At 50.0% G+C, this 22,143-nt stretch overlaps 1 protein-coding gene across 1 annotated transcript in view; it reads right to left on the bottom strand.

The window, feature by feature from the left end:
* The window catches only part of ARNT2 (aryl hydrocarbon receptor nuclear translocator 2), a 148,128-nt gene that overhangs the window by 2,595 nt on the left and 123,390 nt on the right, over nt 1–22,143 (bottom strand). The window contains exons 12-16 of the mRNA XM_068990871.1: nt 17,655–17,727; nt 16,309–16,432; nt 11,476–11,575; nt 8,732–8,870; nt 7,858–8,023 (exon numbers count right to left, since the gene is read on the bottom strand). Coding sequence (XP_068846972.1) covers nt 7,858–8,023; nt 8,732–8,870; nt 11,476–11,575; nt 16,309–16,432; nt 17,655–17,727 — 602 coding nt within the window. The remainder of the gene's footprint in view (nt 1–7,857; nt 8,024–8,731; nt 8,871–11,475; nt 11,576–16,308; nt 16,433–17,654; nt 17,728–22,143) is intronic.

Below are 22,143 nucleotides of genomic sequence, written 5' to 3'. Positions count from 1 at the left end.
TTTAAAAGCCAGCCCATGACTTCGGGAGACCCAAGAACCACTACAGCCCAGAGGACCCCCGCACTCCATCCAGAGCGGGCTGACAGTGCTCACTGTCTCCCTCTGCCTCATGCTGGCTGACAGATAAGAAGCTGGTTTGGCACCCGAGAGCTGGGTGGGTGAAACAGAAACAGGAGCTCTCTGCCAGATGGTGCGGGTACTGGGCAGTGAGGGTGGTTCTCCCTGGGCGCACCTGCCAGGGTAAAGTCTTACAGCCCTCAGTGCTTCATGATCACTGCTGGAGGCATGTCTGTGGCCGAGAGAAGCCATCTCCTAAATGTGCAGTCTCTGCCACTCCAGATACCCCAGCTCACAGGCTGCTCTTTAAAGGAACCCTGTCCTGCCAGTAGAAGAGCCTCTCTCAGCAAAACTTGACCTCCACCAGCCTCACTGCCTTGTGGGTAACTCAGCTGAAGCCACACATGGCATTCCATGAGGGTCCTTCCATGGGGGCCAAGAGCCATGGCTCTTTCTGCCCGTCTCTTTAGCAGAGTGTTTCTCAGCACCACTAGTTTGAGAGGAAAGGCATTTGGGTACAGCTTAGACAAGGAGATAGGTCTCTTTGTGGGAAATGCCAGATTAATTTGTGAACAAGAGCGACCTTGCTTCTGTCCACAATTTACAAAAAATACCTGGTGGAAAAACAAAACTTAGAAAAAAGAGCAGAATTTTGCCTAAAACATTTTAAAGATTAACCCAAGGGGCAAGAAAGGGAATATTTCCTGCCGTATCAATAAACAAGGATGTCACAGTCATCAGCAATTGCAGACACCACGGATGGGGAGCTGGTGAGCCCCGAGGGAACCAAGGAAGAAAAGAATACCTGCCACCCAGCAGCCATCGGTCTGCAGCCACTCCCTACTGGGAGCCTTGAGGAAACTCAGGATGTGAAAACATAGGATGCTGGCCCCAGACAGGTGAGGTGTATATCAAAGGAATGATTTCAGTGAGCCCAGACTCTTGTATCTTCCCATACATGGAAAAGTGCTCAATTCCTTAACCTGGTCTTCTTTAACAATAACCTTTCGATGTTCAGACTACCTGCCCTTTGTTGCAAAACTTCTATATCACTTGGCTTCTCCCCTCGCCTCCTCTGAGCAATTCTCTAAGGGTTACTTGAGATGCTGCCTCACAGGCTTGAAGTCCTAAATCCTGTGCATGCTCAGTCATGTCTGACTCTTTGCGACCCCATGGACTGTAGCCTGCTAGGCTCCTCTGTCCATGGAATTTTCCAGGCAAGAATACTGGAGTTGCCATTTCCTACTCTAGGGGATCTTCTCAACCCAGGGATCCAACCCTGGTCTCCTGCATTGCCAGGAGGATTCTTTATCATTGAACCACCAGGGAAGCCCAGTCCCAACAAATAAAACATAACTCTCAACTTTCAGGTTGTGAATATTTTTTAAGTCTACCAGGGTTCGTTTATCCTAAGGCATATTTAAACCTGCAGGCACTTTTCCTTGTTCCAAACCATTCAATGACATTTTGGAGGCGACGGGCTCACTGTCCAGCTCTGGATAGCAGAACAGGTCCCATCTTGGCCCTACTTGTTCTTCAACAGTTGTTCTGACCATGGGCGACCCCACTCCCTGCCTGATGAGTGGGCACTGGGTTCATCTCGGGTGGAAGGTTAGATGGTGTTCAAAGGGAAGAGTCAATCCCTTTCTCTCTCACATCTCACCTACTGCCTGAGACATGAAGGGCTTTAATAAAACATATACTCCCTTGAGTGGTTCAGCATGGTACCTTTCAAGCTACGCATAACCACAGTTGGTAAAGGGATCCAGGAACTCAGGTAAGGATACAGTTCCCTATTACACACAAGAAGGAGTTAAATCTACTGTGCATGCAGGATTCTGTTGTTTAAACAAATGCATCTGGCTTTGCTGAAATGCCTTTCCCGAACACTCTCTCATGATATTCCATGGGCCAGGGACAACTTTTTCATAGAATCATGTCCCTGGCCCGATTTGGGAATGGTGGTGGTTTAGTTGCTAAGTCGTGTCCGACTCTGGCGACCCCATGAACTGTAGCCTGCCAGGCTCCTCTGTCCATAGGATCTCCCAGGCAAGAACACTGGAGTGGGTTGCCGTGATTTGTGAATAGAACAATCTAGAACAGTCCTGGTTCAAAACTGTAGCAATATTAAATGCGTAGGACTTCCCTGGGTGTCCAGTGGTTAAGAATCTGCCTGCTAGTACAGGGGAACCGGCTTTGATCCCTGGTCCGGGAAGATCCCCCATTCCACAGGCCCACAACCACTGAAGCCCATGCACATTAGAGACTCTGCTCCAAAATGAGAGAAGCCACTGAAATGAGAAGCCTGTGCATTGCAACTAAAGAGTAGCCCCTGCTTGCTCCAACTAGAGAAAGCCCACATGTGGCAACAGACACAGCATAGCAATAAATAAATAAATAAATAAAATGCTTAAAAAAAGATGAAATGTGCAGCAGCCCCAGCTGCAGCAGTGATGGGAGCCCCACTGGTCAGATACCCACCCCATCCTGGAGGCCCTGAGGTTGAGCACGAGCTGGGCCATCTGCTGCTGGGACAGAGGACGGATGGACACAGGCACCTCTGCTGAAGGTGGGGCTGGTGCAGACCATGAGGGCTGTCCTCATGTGTTCAGGGATGACTGGCTTGGTGCCACCGTACCTGTGTTCTCTCTGGCGTGTGTGTCCTCCCCATGCTCTGTGCCTGCAGGATTCTACTCGTACTCCGAGGCCTGATCGAATGTGACCTTGAATGACGGACTCCATGCTCTCTCCTCAGCTGGCCTGTGGCACTTGCCTTGTCTCTCAGGATGGCGCCCATCACACTAAGATAACTTATCCCCAGATGTGAATAACTTAAGGCCAGGGACCTTATCTATTAAAATGTCTGTTCCAGGCCTCACTGAGTACAGTGCCTGGAATAAAGCAGAAGTATCTGCTGGGACTTCCCTGGTAGTGGCTGAGAGTCTGCATTCCCAATGCAGGGGGTCCAGGTTCAATCCCTGGTCAGGGAACTAGATCCCACATGCCACAACTAAGATCCTACACAGCCAAATAAAAAAAAAAGTATCTGCTGAAGGCAAGAATGAAGGAAGGAAAGAGGAGCAAAGGAGGAAGAAATAAGAACACTCTATACATCACTTCTATTCCCATTGGAGGCTTCCTGGATATCACCAACTTATAATGAAGCTAATAGCCATCTTCTCATCAGTCTTCCTTGGTGACAGCCAGAGCCAGGGGAGAGGGGTGGAGGGGAAGGATTAGAGGAAGACTAGCTTCCCCAACTTGTGTCTGGGGGTGGTTGTATTCATGAACAAGACAAGATTTCAGAAAAAAATTCTTAAACTTCTGGGAAGGGAAGTGCTTTTCTTAACTGCGTGCAATAGAAAAAAAATTAATGAACTGGATTGCTTTATTCATTTTTTTATTTTTATAGGGATGTAAAGTACAACATGATGACTAAACAGTTAACACTGCGATAGGGTATGCCTATTTATTTATGACCCTGCTGCGTGGCACGGGAGATCTTAGCTCCTCAATCAGGGATCAAGCCCATGCTCCCTGCACGGGGCACGTGGAGTCTTAACCACTGGACCACCAGGGAAGAACTGGTTTGCTTTAGAAACAGCATAAGCTATAGCTAAGGAAGCAGGGAGAAGGCTTGCTATTTTTGGAGTACTGACTAGGTGCTAGGCATCCTTCATGATACTTTTTAGACATTCTTTAATTTCTTCTTCACTCTAAGAGATGAGCCCATCTTCCACGTTTTTCAGGTGAAGGGACTGGGGCTCAAAGATGTCAGGAAACATGCCCAACTCATTTAGCTTATAAATACCAGAGCCAGGGTTTGAACCGAGATCTATCTGATGGAGGACCCTGGTAGGCTGCAGTCCATGGGGTCGCTGAGGGTTGGACATGACTGAGTGACTTCACTTTCACTTTTCACTTTCAGGCATTGGAGAAGGAAATGGCAACCACTCCAGTGTTCTTGCCTGGAGAATCCCAGGGACAGGGGAGCCTGGTGGGCTGCCATATACGGGATCGCACAGAGTTGGACACGACTGAAGTGACTTAGCATAGCATAGCATCTGATGCTGAAGCCCATGTGCATTCATTTGATAAATAGTTTTCATAGTGAATGCTATGTACCCGACCCTGAGCAGTGGCTGGGGATACAGGGGGTTGCAATGGCCCAATTCATTGAGAAAGACAGATGAGTAACTAGGCAACTGGAATTGTTGTTTGTTTAGTCGCTCAGTCGTGTCCGAGTCTGCAACGCCATGCCAGTCTCCTCTGTCCATGGGATTTCCCAGGCAAGAATACTGGAGTGGGCTGCCATTTCCTTCTCCAGGGGATCTTCCCAACTCAGGGATTGAATCCAGGTCTCCTGCATGGCAGGTAGATTCTGCATTGCTGAGCCAGCAGTGAAGCCCAATTGAAACTGTTAAGACTGCTTATAAGGGAAGCACAGGCAATTGGAAGGACAGGGCTGTGAGACTTAACTCAATCTGCATCTTCCTGGAGGAAGTTATACCCATCGACGATCTAGAAGATGACCTCACCCGTCATATGGTGGGACAGTTAAAGGGGAAAGCCCTCCATGCAGTCTCTGCTCCTGACCTTTTTTTCTGAGGTTGCATCAGTGACCTCTCCCATTAAAGAATGAGTAATAACTACAACATAACCTCCCCAGGATGATACAGCCCTGTGGGGTCTTAGACTAAACCCTGGCCCCGACTGACCAGTACCACAGACCATAAACAGGGCATGTTTGTGGCCTGCTCCCAGGATATGTACCTACAACCCTCTTTCTGGAAAAAGCCCCAGTGGTAATCAAAATCCTCATGTTGCCTCATCGATCCAAAAGCCACGTGTGTGACTGCAAACCTTAACCGTGGGTTCCAGCCATGCCGTGCTTCTCGTGCTCTGCGGGCCGCCTGCGTAAGACCGAGGCTGCTATATCCCCTGGCTGGATGCCTGGGCCACCTGCCAGCCCAGGGATTCCAAACAGAATATATGAGGAGGTTGCTACCATCTGGGCCGACTGGGTGGGCTTTCACAACAAGAGTCGGAATCTTGGGGGGCTTGTCAATTTCTAGACTGTAGACAAAGGGGATGACAACCTCCTTAAAAAAATTGTTGGCACTCAATGTTCTCTTTTCAGCTTTTGCTAGCTAATAATTTTGGTGAGATTCATTTGATTTGGAAAGTGCCCTAAGACTCAAGGTTTACCTGAAGTCCCATTCAGAAGTCCTAAGTGGTTGGGTTTAGCTCAGTGGTTCTCAGGCATGGGTGATTTTGCCCTTACCCCCCATCCTGAAGGGACATTTGGCAACGTCTAGAGACATTTCTTTCTTTTCTGATAGGTAAGAAGTAGACCTTTTTAGAGAGACATACTTCACAGACAGGGCGTGGGCCATCTCAGAAGGCATATGTGTATGCGTGCTCAGTCACTAAGTCGTGCCTTACTCTTTGTGACCCTGTGGACTGTAGCCTGCCAGGCTCCCCTGTCCACGGGACTTCCCAGGCAAGAAAACTGGAGTGGGTAGTCATTTCCTTCTCCAGGGGATCTTCCCAACTCAGGGATCGAACTTGTTTCTCTTATGTCTCCTGCAATGGCAGGTGGGTGGGTTCTTTACCACTAGCACCACCTGGGAAGCCCTCCACGAACTTTAAATAAATTCAAGTGTGTAAAGCGTTGAGCACAAAGTAAGTATGCGGTATGAGTGAGCTGCTATCATAATTATTACAATATTATCATCATCCGAAGTAAGCTAGCTACATGGCAGCTGTAACAGTGGCTGCTCAGCCTGGAGCCCCGTTTGTGCAGTTCTGCTCTTGGTCAGCGAGTTGTGCGGCAGCCTCAGCCCCTGGCTCTGTCCTTCCTGTTCCACCTCCATTTGCACTTCAGAGCCCAGCATTTGGTAAGTGGAGACCAGACAGAGGCACAGAGCTAAAGGCTCTAGTCGCTGGGGCAAGGGGTGGCGTCCCCTCATTTCTTGTTAAGGCCGCCTTGAGATGCTTCTAGGCCATACCAGGGGGAATGCTGACTCTCCTGGGAGCCTCTCCTGACTCCCGCACTTGCTTCCAACAGACTTGGCTGCTGCACCTCCAGCATTGGCTTGCCCGCCTCCCTGTACCTGTCTGTCTCCCCTGCCTCGGTGTCTGCACTGTGACTTTCTACCCGGTCAGAGCCGAGTCTCCTCCAAGGGCTCAGCACAGGGCCTGGCATCAGGAGGGCCAGCAAGTAGGTCAGTGCCCAGTGGGCCCTGTGCTCCCAGGAAGGACTAGGTGCCTGCAGGCCGAGTGTGCTGAGATCGGTGGTGGGGGTGGTGTCTCTCCACACGCAGCAAGCAGGGAGCCCTCCTGGGAACCAGGGACCTCTAACCTCAGGGTGGGTCTAAGCTGAACTCCTGGCTGGCTTGAAAGCAGCTGCCTTTCAGGAAGGGCCTCTCCTTCCTGAAACAGGGGGCTGTGCTTCTAAACTCACTGAATCATCTGGCAAGGATATTTAAAGGCTGAGTGTGAGAGCCTGCTACAAGTCTATGGGATTCACGCAGAAAGACACCTGAATCTGAGGGGGAGGGACAGATAAAGGGTTGAGAAATGCTGGCCCAACCCCCAGACCTGGGGCTGCAGGGCCAGAAATGCTGCTATTAGCGGTGGGGTTGGACAGGGGGTGGGGGCAGCTGACAACTCAGGTGTGGGCCAGGGGCAAGGCACCGCATGCTTCCTAAAGCTGACATAGTCCTAAAAGGACACTTGCAGCTCAAATGGAAACTCAGGTGTTTGGACTCTGCTTCACGCTTGCCTGAGAATGATCCATTCTGCAAAGGAAATGCTCCCTGAGCATGACTGTCTCCACAGACAGCCCTGCAAGAAGGTTCAGCTTCTTGCAGCTGAACACCAGCTCAGGCTTCTTGCCAGCACCAGGATCCTTTTTAAGTTCCTGCTCTGTGACATGGGACTCAGACCCTGGCAGACACGCGGAGTGGGTCATTTAAACACCCGCAAGGTGAGCAGTGGCAGAGGCTCCTGGGAAGTCCACCAGAGGGAGCAGACGGTTAACCCTCTAGGGCCTGAAGTTGTGCAAACAAAGCTAAGCAAGGTGTTCTTCCATGGGATAGGATCCTTCTTGTAATATTAAAGAGAGAGAGAACTTTATGATGTTTATCATTTACACAATTTATTGACGCAATGCATCATCCCTATGACCCATACTTCCTCAGCTTTTTGAAACAAGATCACAGTAAGTTCCCTATATAAACACTTTCAAAGATGCGAATATGCCCAGCTATTGTACTGCACTACTGCACTTTTCAAGGTATGGAACTGTAAGATTAAAAATGCTTGCTTTTTTTTAATGTATTATTTGTGTGGAAAGTATTATAAATCTATGGCAGTATAGTACTATATAGCCAGTTGTGTTAGTTGGATATCTAGGCTAACTTTGTTGGACTTACTAATGCACTCTTGGAACAGAATTCATTCATAAGTAGGGAACTTACTGTATAGGGTTTTTTGGTTCATCTAAAAGTCCTTGCCAAGGGCCATAAATGGTTAAAATAGAACTCAGATGACATCACTGCATAGGAGACCCAGAGCCTTGACAATGATAAAGTCAATCTACAAAGCCAAGGTCTAGGCAGCAAGTCTCTTAGGGACACCACTGGCCTCCTGATGGCCAGAGAGAAGAGAATTTGGAAATCTCCAGACCTGGTACCAGGGTTTTGAGAGCCTAGGGCTCAGACCCCCAAACCCAGAATGTTCAGAAATTATCTTAACTGGCTCTCCCAGGAATTCTTCCCCTCCGTCCCCACCTACCGAAGCCTGGAGTCCTGTTGGCCAGGCTGGAGTAGGCGTTCCCGCTGGGTGAGGAGGTAGCCGGACTGGAGAGAGGGCTGTAGGACGAGGGGTCTGCGGGATATGTGTGGCTCGTTCCGATCCCAAAGGGAGAAGACTGAGTCTTGCTGGACTGCGAGGGGATTTGCTACAATCAGGACAGAGCGAAGAGAGGGCCAGCATCACCAGCAGGCCCCCTCCCCCACCCTCCATGGCCCCGGTTGGTCACTGTCACGCGCAGGTCCAGTCTGCACTGGCAGCCCTGCTCTGGGCTGATAGTGACTCCAGTGGCCTCCTGGCCTGCTGGGTGCCATGCCCAGGATCAGGCCAACATGTGCTGGCCCAAGAAACAGGACTCAGGTCCTGGATCTTCAGGGTCTGGTTGAAATTGCCCTCCAGGGATTCAGTGATCTAAGTCCTCTGCCTTCCGCTTAGGGGACCTTGGCAAGGACTCTACCAGCCAGGATACAGATGTTCCCACAGTGAAGACAGGGAGCCAGGCGCGTCCCCAGGTTGATGTCCTCATGTACTCCTGGGCCAAGGGAACCGAGGTCCTGAGTGGTGAGGGGCTTGCTCCTGATGGAGGGTCTCTGAGTGCCTGTCCCCTCCCCTGGGTTCCCCAGAGCTGCCTCCAGCTGGGAGAAAAGGCTGTGAAACCAGACCTGGTACCATTGATGGGCACCTGGTTCTCAAAATACCCTTTGCCCCGTGCTCCTAGGAGCCCGGCCGTGGTTGAGGCGGTCAGCTCCAGCTCCATGCGCTGACCTGTTCTCAGAGCCGCGATCCCCAGAGAGCACAGCTCAGGTGCTCTGCGCCCTCTGGGGACCTGGGGCAACGCCCTTGCTGACGCCCATACCTGTCCTGGAAAGGGCGGCCGGCTTCCTGTCCAGGCCACCTGACTCTGGTTGAGCTGCCTGGAGATCTGGGACATGTTCTGACTTGTTGAGGATGAGGACTGGATGTCGTTCACTCCAGGCACGTGCACCACGGCAGAGCTGCAAAGGAAGAAAGAGCACCATGGGACTTTCCTGGTGATCCAGCAGTGAGACTCCACCTTCCAACACAGGGGGCTCAGGGCCCATCCCTGGCCGGGGAACTAAGATCCCACGTGCCCAGGGGCAACTAAGCCTGTGTGCCACAGCTAGAGATGCCAGAGCGCCACAGTGAAGACACAGCACAGCCACACAAAAATTCCTGCACTAACCGTGATCGAGAGGAACTTCACTCCCGAGATCCCTTCCTCACTTAACACAGGGCTCCTTTCCCATCTCCCTCTTGATGTGTGTAAGTGACCTCGGGGCCTTTTCTGATCACTGTTCTCTATTGGGGTGGCGGGGATCTCCTCCATCCCTTGGCCCTGGCTGCCCTCACAGCACTGACTGGAGAGTTGGCAGGAATGCTGTGGACCCCAGGATAGGTGCACAGGGCCCGTGGGACCACAGCAGGACTCGGGTGGGGGACAAACTTAGGGATGTGCAGCCACAGCTGTGCCATCCTGCCAAGGGCTCAGTGCCACTCATCCCATGTCCCTTCCCACTCAATCCAGCTCAGGCCCTGCAGATGTACAGGAAACTGGCCATCCTGTAAGCTTACAGCTTCGTGGCACTCTTTTAACTAATTAACCCATTCGTTCTATAGACCAGTGATTTAGTGAGAGCCTCCCCAATGCCAGGCTCCACAAGGGGACTGGCCCCCCCTCTTCTGTTTCAGTGACAACAGCTGGTGCAGACTCAGCATCTCCGGCTGGACCATCTGTTCTAAGCACCTGCCTGCAGCCTCACTCCTCCTCTCCACCCCTGACACCCCTGTCATCACAAACTTTCTCCAGGACCTCGTTTCCTCAAGCCCCTCTTCTGGGGCTTGAGTCGTCCCAGTGATGAGTCCAAACTCCCAAGTCGAGCACAGTAGAAAAGACTCATGTATTCATTTCATTCTTTTCCTCCCAGGCTCCAGGAGTCCCCGTGTCTCCTGTCCCTGGACATCAGCACAATCCTGATGCCTGTGCACCTACCCTTGCAGCAGGTGGCCATCTGATTTTTTGCTTCTGAGCCTCCCCCTACTGCTGCCCTCACCATGCTGTGCCTGGCTAGCCCTCCTCACCTCTGGCCTCTGCTCCATCCTGGCTGCCCTCTGTCCAGATGGCAGGGGGCGGGGAGGGAGAGGGGGAAGCAGCAAGTGTTACAAGGACTCGATGAACACAGGCCTAGGTGGGCCTGGCATGGAACTACAGCAGCTCGCCATGTGCTGAGTGGGTGAGTAACCAGCAGCAGGGGAAGAGCCTGGAGCCGTGGCCAGTGCTCCGCAGAGCCAGGCAAGCAGCAGGGATTATGTCTCAGGGGCAGCTCACAGGGGGCCACCATCTTGTCCTCCCATCCCCAGACTAGAGAGTAGCTGCTCCAGGACAGAGCTCCCCAGAGACTGAGAACAAGTCACCATCTACTACAGCCCAGCTGCGGGGCTGGCAGAGCTACTCCGTGACCTCAGGGGTTGATGTCTCACCTGCTGACCACCTGCTGCCTCCCCTGAGGTCGGTCCACTGACCCTTGGTGAGGGCCATCCAGGCTGGGACCTCTCCCTGGGGTGGCTGGTCCACCTGCCCAGTCTTGGTCCCTGCCTGATTCTCAACTGGACTTTCAGCTCTGGCCGAGTCAGCCAGAGGCTGGGCTGCCTGGGGAGCCCCATCCCACCAGGCACGGGTCTGAGATGCTTCTCCTAGTGGGTCTGGGGGTACCCGATGGCTCCCACAAGTGCCCACCACCCTCCCTGAAGGTGTCTGTGCCCTAGCCGAGCTCCTCAACCCCTGCTCCTGCTGCCCTGGGATTCCCTGGAGCCAGGCCCCATCCCTGGTGGTGTTGCTGGCTTCCTCAGTGACTTACAAGAGACCCCTGATGCTAAGAACCAACCCCCGGAAGCACAACATCTGACTTATGCCTCCCATGAGCAGCCCTTTAGGCTGAGACCACAGGCGTGATGGAGTGGTCCTCTCCCCCTTGGAGTTCGCTGTGGCCTCTAGAAACCCAGGGACAGGGTACTTTCTGCTGCCTTGCCAGGTGTCCCTAGGTCTGTCCTGGCTAGAGCCCCCTCACTCCCTTCTCCATGGCAGGCACCTCTGCAAACACAGTGGCTGGCACCTTTCACATCCAAGAAAGAGTAACCGACACTTTGTACTTATGGTGGCTCATCAAGGGCTTGCAGGTCAGAACTGGAGCTCCTGGACCCCTCAGCCTGGCCCTGGCATACCAATGTGTGTGTGTGTGCTCAGTCATCTCTGACTCTCTGCGACCCCATGGACTACAGCCCGTCAGGCTCCTCTGTCCATGGGATTCTCCAGGCAAGAATACTGGAGTGGGGTGCCACGTCCTTCTCCAGGGGATCTTCCTGACCCAGGGATTGAACCCACATCTCCTGCACTGGCAGGTAGGTTCTTTACCACTGAGCCATCTGGGAAGCCCGGGCATTCGAATGGGTAAGCACTAAGTGAGCTTGGCAGTATTTGCTGTACACAGAGTTAGACTCTGAGACCCAGGGCTTCACTGAGTAGGGGCCTCTTCCTGCCCTATTGCCCACCCCTGCCCCATGCCCTGCACTCCCAGCTTGTACCTGAAGGCCTTTCCCGAGTGTCCAGCAGGGAACGGGCTTCCTTGGGAGTAGATCTGCTGTGTTCCTGCCGCAGAAGCTGAGCTCATCATCTTCTTCTCCGCTGGGAAAAGTAGAGCAAGGGTCACCCTGGAGGAGTTCCCGCCCTACAGACTCCAGGGCAGGGAGCCCTGAGCACCCACACAGAGAGGCTAAAGAAATGGGCTCAAACCCCAGCTGGGACTTTAGATCTGACATGAGCAAGAGTGTGGTAGTTTGAGAAATAGCAGTGAGGATGGGAGCTCTCTCACTCTCTCTTGTAATTGAGGGGCCCAGGGCTCCCCCAAAGCACCCTCCCATTTCCCCAGAAGCTCAAAGACTCCATTTGCATCTTATTCCTATAATCTCTAACATCTCCACTTGCAGTGAGATACCAGAATAAAGGAGATGCAGATGAGTTACATGGCAGCTATTCTGTGCCTGGACAGACCCCACATCTGCACCTGTCTCTGGCTTGCTGGTGGGGTGGTGGGCAGAGCAGGCAGATCCTTCCCTGGGTGACCATGAGCAGTGATGGACACTCAGGATCCTGGACTTGGGGCCCAGGGATTGGGCTAAAGGGACCATGGCTAAATCTCCCACACGTGTCAACAAACCTCCATGATGTTTTTAAAAACACGGAGGCACTGCACAGTTTTACTGCTCCATTGTCTTTTTGCTGTGATGATGATGTTGCTCAATGGGAAATCCCTACAGGATGGAAAGAGATCGGACTTTTGGGTGTGTATTTCTAACCTAATCACAAGGCCTTGGATCTTGGAGAGAAAGAGACGAGGCTAAAAGTTGCAGGAGGGGGACTTCCCTGGGGGTCCAGTGGTTAAATTCTACGCTCCCACTGCTGGGGGCACAGGTTTGATCCCTGGTCAGGGAACTAAGATCCTGCAAGCCACATGGGGTTGCCAAAAAATAAATAAAATTAAAAGTTGCAGGAGTAAGAGAGACTTCTGAATTTTTCTTGACTATAAACAAGCCATTTTTTTCCTCATGTATTTAAGATTTTTGGTTGTTGGTTAAATAAGAAACATTAATTTTTCTCAATGCTCCAGGATGTTTGTGGGGTACAAAATTACATATGTCTATAAAATCACAGGGGCTTCTCTGGTGGCTCAGTGGTAAAAAATCTGCCTGCCAATAAGAAGACGTAGGTTCGATCCCTGGGTGGGGAAGATCCCCTGGAGGAGGAAATGACAATCCACTCCAGTATTTTTGTCTGGGAAATCCCATGGACAGAGGAGTCTAGTGGGCTATCGTCCATGGGGTCGCAAAGAGTCAGACACAACTGAGCACGCATGCACATAAAATTATATATATATATGTGTGTGTGTGTAATTTTAAATCTTCTATATCTTTCTTACTACTTTGAGCTACATGAGTTGTTAGAGATGAAGAAAGGCATATTGAAATCTTCCACTGCAATTTGGCTTTATCAGGATCTCTTGTGTTTCAAACTATTTTTGGATTTCACATTTCAATGTTCATGATGTATCTTCATTTTTAGGTTCCACCTTTTATCTATATAAAACAAGCTTCTTTCCCCACTGAATGCTCTAACTTTTGTTTGTGCAGCAAGATCAACACCTCTGCTTTCCTCCTTGGTTTTGGAGCATCATCACCATCTACTCTCTCAGGTTAAATAGTTTCACTTTGTATTTTGGGGGCATACCATTCCAGAATTACAAATTAGGAGCCCTTGGACATCAACTTATTGCACTACTCGTGCTATTCATAGTTTCTATTTCACTTTATTTTTCTTCTGAGTATTTTGCAAGTTGCTAAAAATGTCCTTGTCTTTTCTTGGAAATGATTTGGAAGTGAGATCTCTTTCCTTTCCTTTCTTTTTTTCAAAAATCATTCATTAGTAGTTATGTTTTTAATACTTGAAGTTATATATCTTTGTAAATGTCAGAGATAAAAATAGCATAGACTGATGAGAAATTTCTGTTCCTAGTACCCTCACCCAAAGTATGTACTTTTGCTGAACTGATTTGACTTGGGTTTTTATTTTTTAAATATCTTTTGTATCTTCTAACAATTTTTATATTAATTCTACATGTCACTAGTTTCACTTTTTCAATGCTCCTACTTTTCCAACCTATCGTTTCCAATCTTGGGTACTGTATTTTAATTCATTTCACAGTGACTTCTGCAAGCGATTTTTTCCAGGAAGTGTAAGTAGATGGCATATATCTGAGAAGGTCCTTCTGTTCCTTTTTTTCTTTTTTTGGCTGCACTGGGTCTTCCTTGTGATGTGTGGGTTTTTTCTCTAGTTGAGAGACTAGGGCTTCTCTTATTGTGGAGCACAAACTCTGGAGTGTGAGGGCTCAGTATTTCTAGTACGTGGGCTTAGCTGCTCCGTTGTGTGTGGGATCTTAGTTCCCTGACCAGGGATCAAACCCATGTCCCCTGCATGGAAAGGCAGATTCTTAACCACTGAACCAACTCTCTGTTGCTTTTTCATATAGGAAACCAGCTTGGTTGGTGGAAAAAATTTGAGATTACTTATTTTCTTTCCTCTTTTTTTTCCTTTTCTGTTAACTTTTTTTTTCTATTTTGTCATCTCTATGGGAAGATGTCTGTATCTGTATAATATTAAAATTTCAAATGGATTTCCCAGAAATGCTGTGGGTGTGGCCAAATATTTCAGGATTATCTGAGAGGAAGAGGAACCAGTGAGATGCGGGATTGTTTCCTCTTGCTGGATGAAACCACATCTCTCCATGAAAGTGGAAGAAATACTGTTGTGGGCAGCTGGCACATGTGGGTGACTGGCGACGGGGAGGAAGGGGAGCACCAGCAGGGAGCCCTCGAGTCGTGCCAACAGGTCTGTCCTCTGCTCTGAGCCAGACGCTGGACTGCGCTGGCACCTGCTGCCCTCAGCTCAGGCTGTGCTGTGCTTAGTCGGTCAGTTGTGTCCGACTCTTTGTGACCCCATGGACTATAGACCGCCAAGGCGCCTCTGTCCAAGGGGTTCTCCAGGCAAGAATGCTGGAGTGGGTTGCCATGCCCTCCTCCAGGGGATCTTTTCAACGCAGGGATCGAACCCAGGTCTCCTGCATTGCAGGTGGAATCTCTACCGTCTGAGCCACCAGTTCAGGCAGCTTCCTGCTTTCCTAGCATCCGGTTCCCGGCAGCGTGGGAACAGGGCTGGGTCTTCCACCCCACGAGCTGACAGCAGGAGGACTGGGATCTGCTTAGGGCCTCTCTGTCCTCCCTGAGGCCATGCTGCTTAGGGCCTCTCTGTCCTCCCCGAGGTCATGCTGCCCCCGTTCCTTGGCCCTGGGAGGATGGTCCTGGGGGTCCCGGTCCTTTACTGCATTCCCCGCGATTCTGTGGCATGAGTCAGTTAGTATCTCCCTAAACTCATCCCAGTTGTGCTGTATTTCGCTGATCACAGGAAAATGGAATCTGTTTTCCTGAATTTTGGAATTGACAACAACATTTCCAAGTTTTATGTGTTGTTGATCTCTGTGGCAGTCTGAGTGGGTGGGTTCCATGTGACACCTGAACTTTGGACAGCACCATTTTATTTCTTTATAAAATTTCTTATATTGTTTTATTATTTATTTACTTTTTTGGCTGCGCCATGCGGCAAGTAGGGATTAGTTCCCTGACCAGGGATTGAACCTGCAACCCTTGTCGTGCAAGCACAGAGCCCTAACCACTGGACATCAGGGAAGTCCCATGAATGGTACCACCTTCTCTAATAGCGACACTAACACAGGTGGATGCAAAGGGTGACTTATGAACACTCATACAATGGAACGCTATGCAGGCAATAACAATGCAGATTATTTAATAACCTAGAAAGATGTTTGTAATAGACACGTGAAAAAGTAAGCTACCAAACAGTATGAGCTCAATTCTGTATATAAAAAGAATCCATATGTGTAGAAAATGGTCTTGCTCTAGTGGGCAGGGTCATGCTCAGTAAATCTTTAACCCAACTGTCTCCTCCTGCGGGGTCGGGGGTGGGGGGGCGCTGTGCTCCCTCCATGTTAGTTGTTTGACCTTGAACATCAAGAAGATCAAGCCAGTCAACTCTAAAGAAAAGCAACCCTGAATATCCATTGGAAGGACTGATGTCGAAACTGAAGCTCCAATACTTTGGCCACCTGATATGAAGAGCCGACACACTGGAAAAGTCCCTGATGCCGGGAAAGGTTGAGGCCAGGAGGAGAAGCAGGAGATGGAGGATGGGATGGTTGGATGGCATCACTGACTCAATGGACATGAGTTTGAGCAAACTCTGGGAGATAGTGAAGGACAGGGAAGCCTGGTGTGCTGCAGCCCATGAGATTGCAGAGTCAGACACAACTTAGCAACTGAACAACAACGTGCAGAAAGACAAAAAGGACAAGCTTTTAAAAAGTTAAAAAAGATTAAATCTAGGTGGTAGGATACTGGATCATTTTTATTTTCCTTTTTATGAATATTTTTATTTTCAAATATGGTCCTCTCTACATTAGAGGTTAAGATTTTTTTTAAATAGGGACATGTCCTTGGCTTGATAATACTAAACTGTACCATGATGAACAGAGCTCATTTACTCCAAGTCCTCAAATGTTGAAGATGAGATGTCAGAGGCCCATGAGATGTCAGGTGGTTGCCCCAGGTAACAGGTAAATGAGAGGCGAGTTTGAAAATATAGAGGACTCATTAGGACCCCTGAATTTGGTGTTCCTTTTACACATTGCAGTAGTCGCTGTAAATTCACCCTCAAGGGTGGCTGCCTCCAGCTGGCTGGTGGCAACTATAAACCCCACCATCTCACCACGTCAGCACTCTTTGGGAACTTACATGCACTGATTCCTGCAAACATTTCGGCAAACCGCGGATCTCTTTCCTGGGAAAAGATTGCATCTGCCTTCTCCACGGACTTCCCTGCATCATGAACTCCGGCTGGTAGGTTGGGGACAGGCACCTGTTTGCACATGAAAACACAACAGCATCCCTGGGTGTGAGGGGCAGAACAGACACACCAGATCCCTCTCCCTCAGAATCGCTGGCATCTCAGGCTGGGGTGCTGGGTAGGGCAGGGAGCTTTTGTATATGTGAAAGCCTGGATAGAACACACAGGTGTGGGTGTGAACAAGGGGTCACAGAAGGCTGACTGGAGTTCCACCGATCACTTGGAGAGAGAGAAATAAAAATGATCAACTTAGTCTAAGTATCAGGGAAAGTGAACATAAAGTTTAATTGGAGAGAGACGCCAAGTACCAACACAAGCTTCAGTTTCTCTAAGGCCAGAAGCAGTGAGAAGAGAAGAAAGGAGAAGGGAAGGAGGGGGGCCTGAGGAGATGGCCAGGAAGAGGTCCCCTGAGAACATCGGGGTGCAGATTAAAGGTGGGAGGGGCAGTATGGAGGCTGCAGAGCTGACAAGGTTCAGAGCTGGGTGGTCTCCAAGTTCCCACATAGCCTCTGGATCTCAGTACCAGTAAGTCCCTTACATACGAACCAGTTCCATTTCGAGAGCATGTTCCCAAGACCAATTTGTTAGTAAGTCTGACAAAGTTAGCCTAGGTGCCCAACTAACACACTTGGCTATATAGTACTTTACTCTCATAGGTTTATAATACTTTTCATACATATCTGCACCAAAAAATGAACACAAAAAGATTAAGAGAACATTTTTAATCTTACAGTACAGTACCTTAAAAAGTACAGGAGCACCAGCTACATCATCACTGCTCTCATGCCTGCTTCCCGACACCCTGGGCTTGAAAAACACACTGCACTGCTGCCCTCTATATAGTACTGTACAGTAAAATGCACACGAGCACAACCATTTATACAGGCTGTACGCACGTGACAGTGTACGCCAGACACGAGAACTCACTCCTGGGATTGGATATGCAAAGCCACATTTGCATCTTTGAAAGCTCACAGCCTGAACTTCGCATGGAGGGGACTTACTGTACTGGCTGCCCACAGCTCGCAAGGCTTCTGTTCTACACTTGGCATGGCTCAGCTCTGCATGGGAGTCACAGTAGACCTCCACTGCACACACACACTCTATGGGGGCCAAAATGCTTTCTGCACTGTGGGTGGAGGGAGCGACAGCACCTGCTGGGCTGAGGGGATTTAGTCTGCAGTCCTTTGGTTGGAGACAGTTCTAACTGGGAAAGAGTTTTCCAGAAATTCACCTGGGACAAGTCGTACGATGACAGCCCGTCTCTCTGGTGCACTTCCAGCTCTGCCTGCTGCTGCTGGAGCTGCCTGTGAAACAAGGGGTCAGCAGAGAGTCAGGAAAAATAGACGTGGGGGTGACAGGGTGGAGCCTGAATGTCCCTTGCTCCCCAGTGGCACAGCGGGTAACACCAGTTGGATCTCTAAATCGTTTTCAGTTTTGATTGCTTTTATTTCTTCATGTTCCAAATCAAGGCTCCAAGTCTTATATTTTATGTTGGAAAGTGAAAGTGTTAGTCGATCAGTGGTGTCTGACTCTTTGCGACCCCGTGGACTGTAGCCTGCCAGGTACCTCTGTCCATGGGATTCTCCAGGCAAGAATACTGGAGTGTTGCCATTTCCTCCTCTGGGGTGGGGTAGGTCTTCCTGACCCAGGGATCAAACCCAGCTTAGGTTGACAATATTTAGGAAATAAGTGGGTTTTTTCAAAAAGTCAGTTTTATTGAGTATAGTTGCTTTTGTTTCCCTGGTGGCTCAGCTGGTAAAGAATCTGTCTGCTAACACATGACACGCAAGAGACACAGGTTTGATCCCTGGGTTAGGAAGATCTCCTAGAGAAGGAAATGGGTTTTCTTGCTGGGAAAGCCCATGGACAGAGGAGCCTAGAGGGCTACAGTCCATGGGGTGGCAAAAGAGTCAGATATGGCTTCACGACTAAACAACAAAAATACATAAAATATATATGTATATATATATATATATACACACACATATAATGAGCAAGTAGTTAGGGAAATATTTTCACCATTAAAATAAGCAAAATAAGCACAAATTAAAATAATCCCAAAGTACAATTTTTCACCTACTAAGTTGGTAAAGCGTGCTCAGCGTGCTGGCATGGTACTGAAACTATCCCGCTCACACCCTGCGAGAAGCCTGTGTGGATGCAGTCTTCTCGGAAAACAGGATGGTGGCCACATCAGAAGGGGCGGCTGCGGTCACAGCCTTGCAGGTGGTCGCCCTGCAGCAGGGGCTGTGCTAAGGAAATGAATCAAGGGCAGGAAACAAGAGCTGTCCCCGCACAGCTGACTGTGACAGGGGAGCGGCTTTGTAAACCACATCTATTCATTTGCTGAGTAAACACGGTCAACAGCGGTGGCCACAGTGAAGACTGGAACCACCACAAGGTGTGACAAGAGTGTGCGGAAAAGTTCAGCACCAAATGTTACGGATGCTGTGACTACAACTACAAATGTTATGTCCTGTGTGGGTGAGTGAGATTTGGAACATGGTAAAAAAAATATCTTAAGTGTTTGCATTAACTGGAAAGACTTTCTGTGTTCATTTTCACTATGAAAGTATGAATGATGCTAGGGTGTCCCTTTGTCATCCCTGGACAGGAAGGTGGCAGGCAGCACAACGGCTCACAGATCCCTTGCCCTCTTCACTTGCGGCCTGAGATGTATGGAGGACAGCCTGTGAGGCCCTCCCTGGAGAGGATGCGCAGCTGTGGACCAGCTCAGTCAGGGAGCAGATCCCTGCAGAGGGGCCGCTGCTGAACAGTCGCAACCTGAATCAGCATCTGAGGACCTGGAGGGCTCCGCAGAGAGTGGTGTGATTGGGTCAGGGGGAGGGCAAAGATGCTGGTATTCACCCTGCCCTTTCTGCTCAGAGTCTGCATTCATATGGACCACGTTAGCCTCACACTGTAAGCACACAGCCCTTGGGGTAGAGATATTTAAAACGCCCTTTATGTTTAAAACTCCCAGGTGGCTTAGACAGTGAAGAATCTGCCTGCCAATGCAGGAGACCCGGGTTCAATCGCTAGATTGGGAAAATCCCCTGGAGGAGGGACTGGCTACCCACTCCAGTATTCTTGCCTGGGAAATCTCACGGACCGAGGAGCCTGGCAGGATATAATCCATGGGTTTGCAAGAGTTGGAGACAACTGAAGCGACTTAGCATGCACGCACCTCCCTACGCCTCCCAGTTTGAGTTCCAATTCTGCTTTGGAGAAATACAAAATAACTTGAATTGTGGTTCTCAACTTTTTTCCTCAGCATTCAGAGGTGTACAGTCTGAACACTGTTCACTCCTCCAGCCACGCCTTTTAATCAGGGCCCCTAGCGTATATGTCCCCCACAAGGGAAGACATCTTAAAAGAGGACCCCACCCAGTTGGAAGACCCACTGAATAGTTTATTTAAAACTAAGCCCGGCAGGACTTCCCTGGTGGCTTAGTGGTTAAGACACCGAGCTTTCAATGCAGGGACAGGGGAGCCTGGTGGGCTGCCGTCTACGGGGTCGCATAGAGTCAGAAGTAAGATCCCACATGCCTCCAAGTGCAGCCAGAAAAAAGAAAAAGAAAGAAAAAGTACTAAGCCCAGGTGAGCCATGTCTTCAGTGAAGTGTGCTGAGCTATCTATGCCAAGTGTCTGCCAGGCACTGGAGAGACAAGATAACCCAGAACCTATGTGGTCTCTGGCCTTGGGGAGTTGACAGCCTCCAGGGGCAGACAGATAAATTGGTAAAAACAATGGCAGTATGCTGAGTTAGGGATCACAACACAGGAATAAGGGAGGACTTTCTATCTGAAAGTGAAAAGTGTGAAAGTATGAGTCTCTCAGTCGTGTCTGAGTCTTTGTGACCCCGTGGACTGTAGCCCGCCAGGCTCCTCTGTCCATGGGATTCTCCAGGCAAGAATACTGGAGTGGGTTCCCATTTCCTTCTCCAGGGGATCTTCCCTACCCAGGGATGGAACCAGTGTCTCCTGCACTGACAGATGGAATCTTTACCACTGAGCCATCATGGAAGCCCACAGTATATCTCCCAACCTTGGCATCAGAGCCTGGAGAAAAGCTTAACAATAAAACCAGCACCATGTGACTGCCCACCAGGCAGCCTAAGCCCAGCAACACCAGGAAACAGGAGCACTAAAAATAATTTTCAAAAAAAAAGGACATTTCAAAAACATTTTAAAGAATTGATAAAATTGTCTATTGAAAAATGACAACTTTCTGTATTTTCTGATTCTGACTTGACAGCTTTGCTGTTTTACTTTGATTTACATCCTGTGGGCACCCTCATCTCTCATTGGCGTGCCCTCTAAAATCCAAGTGTGGTACTCAGAGCCAGAACCTCATCAACGTTTTCACATCTCTGAAAAATGACCCATTTTACAGATAAAGAAACTGAGGCTCAGAGAGTTCAGTGACGTGCCCAGGGTGACACTGGTCAGTACGGCAAACCCAGGATTCAAAACCAAGTGTGTCTGGCATCAGCCCCTGAACTCCATCTGAAAGGTGTACAGGAACCACCTTTCTACATGTCCCATCCCAAGAGCTGTGAGCCCAAGACACCATCCTGAGCCACCAGGCAGGAGAAAACAAAACTCTGTGCTTTGGGATTTTTGTGGAATTTTTGTAGCAGTGAGCTCCCCTCCAGGGCAGGAATCCATGGACCACCCCCTCCTTCCTTTCATAAGCTTTCAGACGCTCAACCTTGAACACAGAAGAGGTTTTCCAGGAAATAAGGACCACTACTAACTCGTGGTGCAGCCCTGGTGTCCAGTCCAAGCACAGAATCTTGATGAGTGAGCAGCTGCGATGCTGTGCGGGGGGCCTGGTGCGTGGGGTGAACAGGGCAGAAACCCAGCCCTTTCCACTTGCCCAGCTCTGCAACTTCGGGTGTGTCTGTGATGCATGGAGGAGGGCGAGGGCTTTAGTTAGCACAGAAGCATGACCAGACGTGATCAGAGCCAGAGGTGTTACAACGGGTGTCTGCCCTCTGCTCTGTTGAGCTCTGGGGGCTCTGAGACCACAGACAGTGACTTTCTCTGGGATGTAGAAAGAAAACAAAGTCTCAGGCCTGGCTGGCAAAGATCCAGGATGCCAACCTCACCGCCCCTGAGGATGCTCAGTCTGGGCCTTTGGTTTCCGCTTCCGCAGCTGAGCGTGTGGGGAAGAAGTGCTGATCCGCGGGCTGCCCCATCCTGAGAAGCGGTCCGAGGAGCTTTCTCGGACATTTCATGGCAATGGAATGAAAATAAACCTTGGTGTGCTTGCAAATTCCAGAGAGGGAGAAACACGGTGGCTGGGCTGAAAGCTGACCGATAGCACACGGGAGGGAACCGGATCCCGTTCCACAGACTGCTGCCCCCGCCCACCACCCATTAGCTGGGGCCCAGAGCTAATGATCAGCAAACAGACACATCAAGCACGGGCTTCCTGTCAGAGTGGCCTCTCTGCATCAGGAGGTGCAGCATGCTGGCAGATGCTGTCAATTATCTCTGATGCTCCCAGGACAGAGGTTTTTACTCAGCCAGAGTAAGTGAGCAACCAGCCATTAAGGGGGCAGTCGGGGGCAGCCTGCTATCGTACCCCTGGGAGTAACAGGAATCCAACTCACAGCCATCAGGGTGGCGGGGGCGAGGGGGCGGGCAAGCTCAGCTGACCAGAGCAAGGATAATATCCTGTCCCCTCACCCCCATGGATCGAGCACCATCTGC

This window comes from Capricornis sumatraensis, chromosome 19 (genome assembly GCF_032405125.1).
Source record: "Capricornis sumatraensis isolate serow.1 chromosome 19, serow.2, whole genome shotgun sequence".
Classification (NCBI taxonomy): Eukaryota; Metazoa; Chordata; class Mammalia; order Artiodactyla; family Bovidae; genus Capricornis; species Capricornis sumatraensis.
Note: the sequence above shows the minus strand (reverse complement) of the source record. Positions and strands in the feature narration are given on the sequence as shown.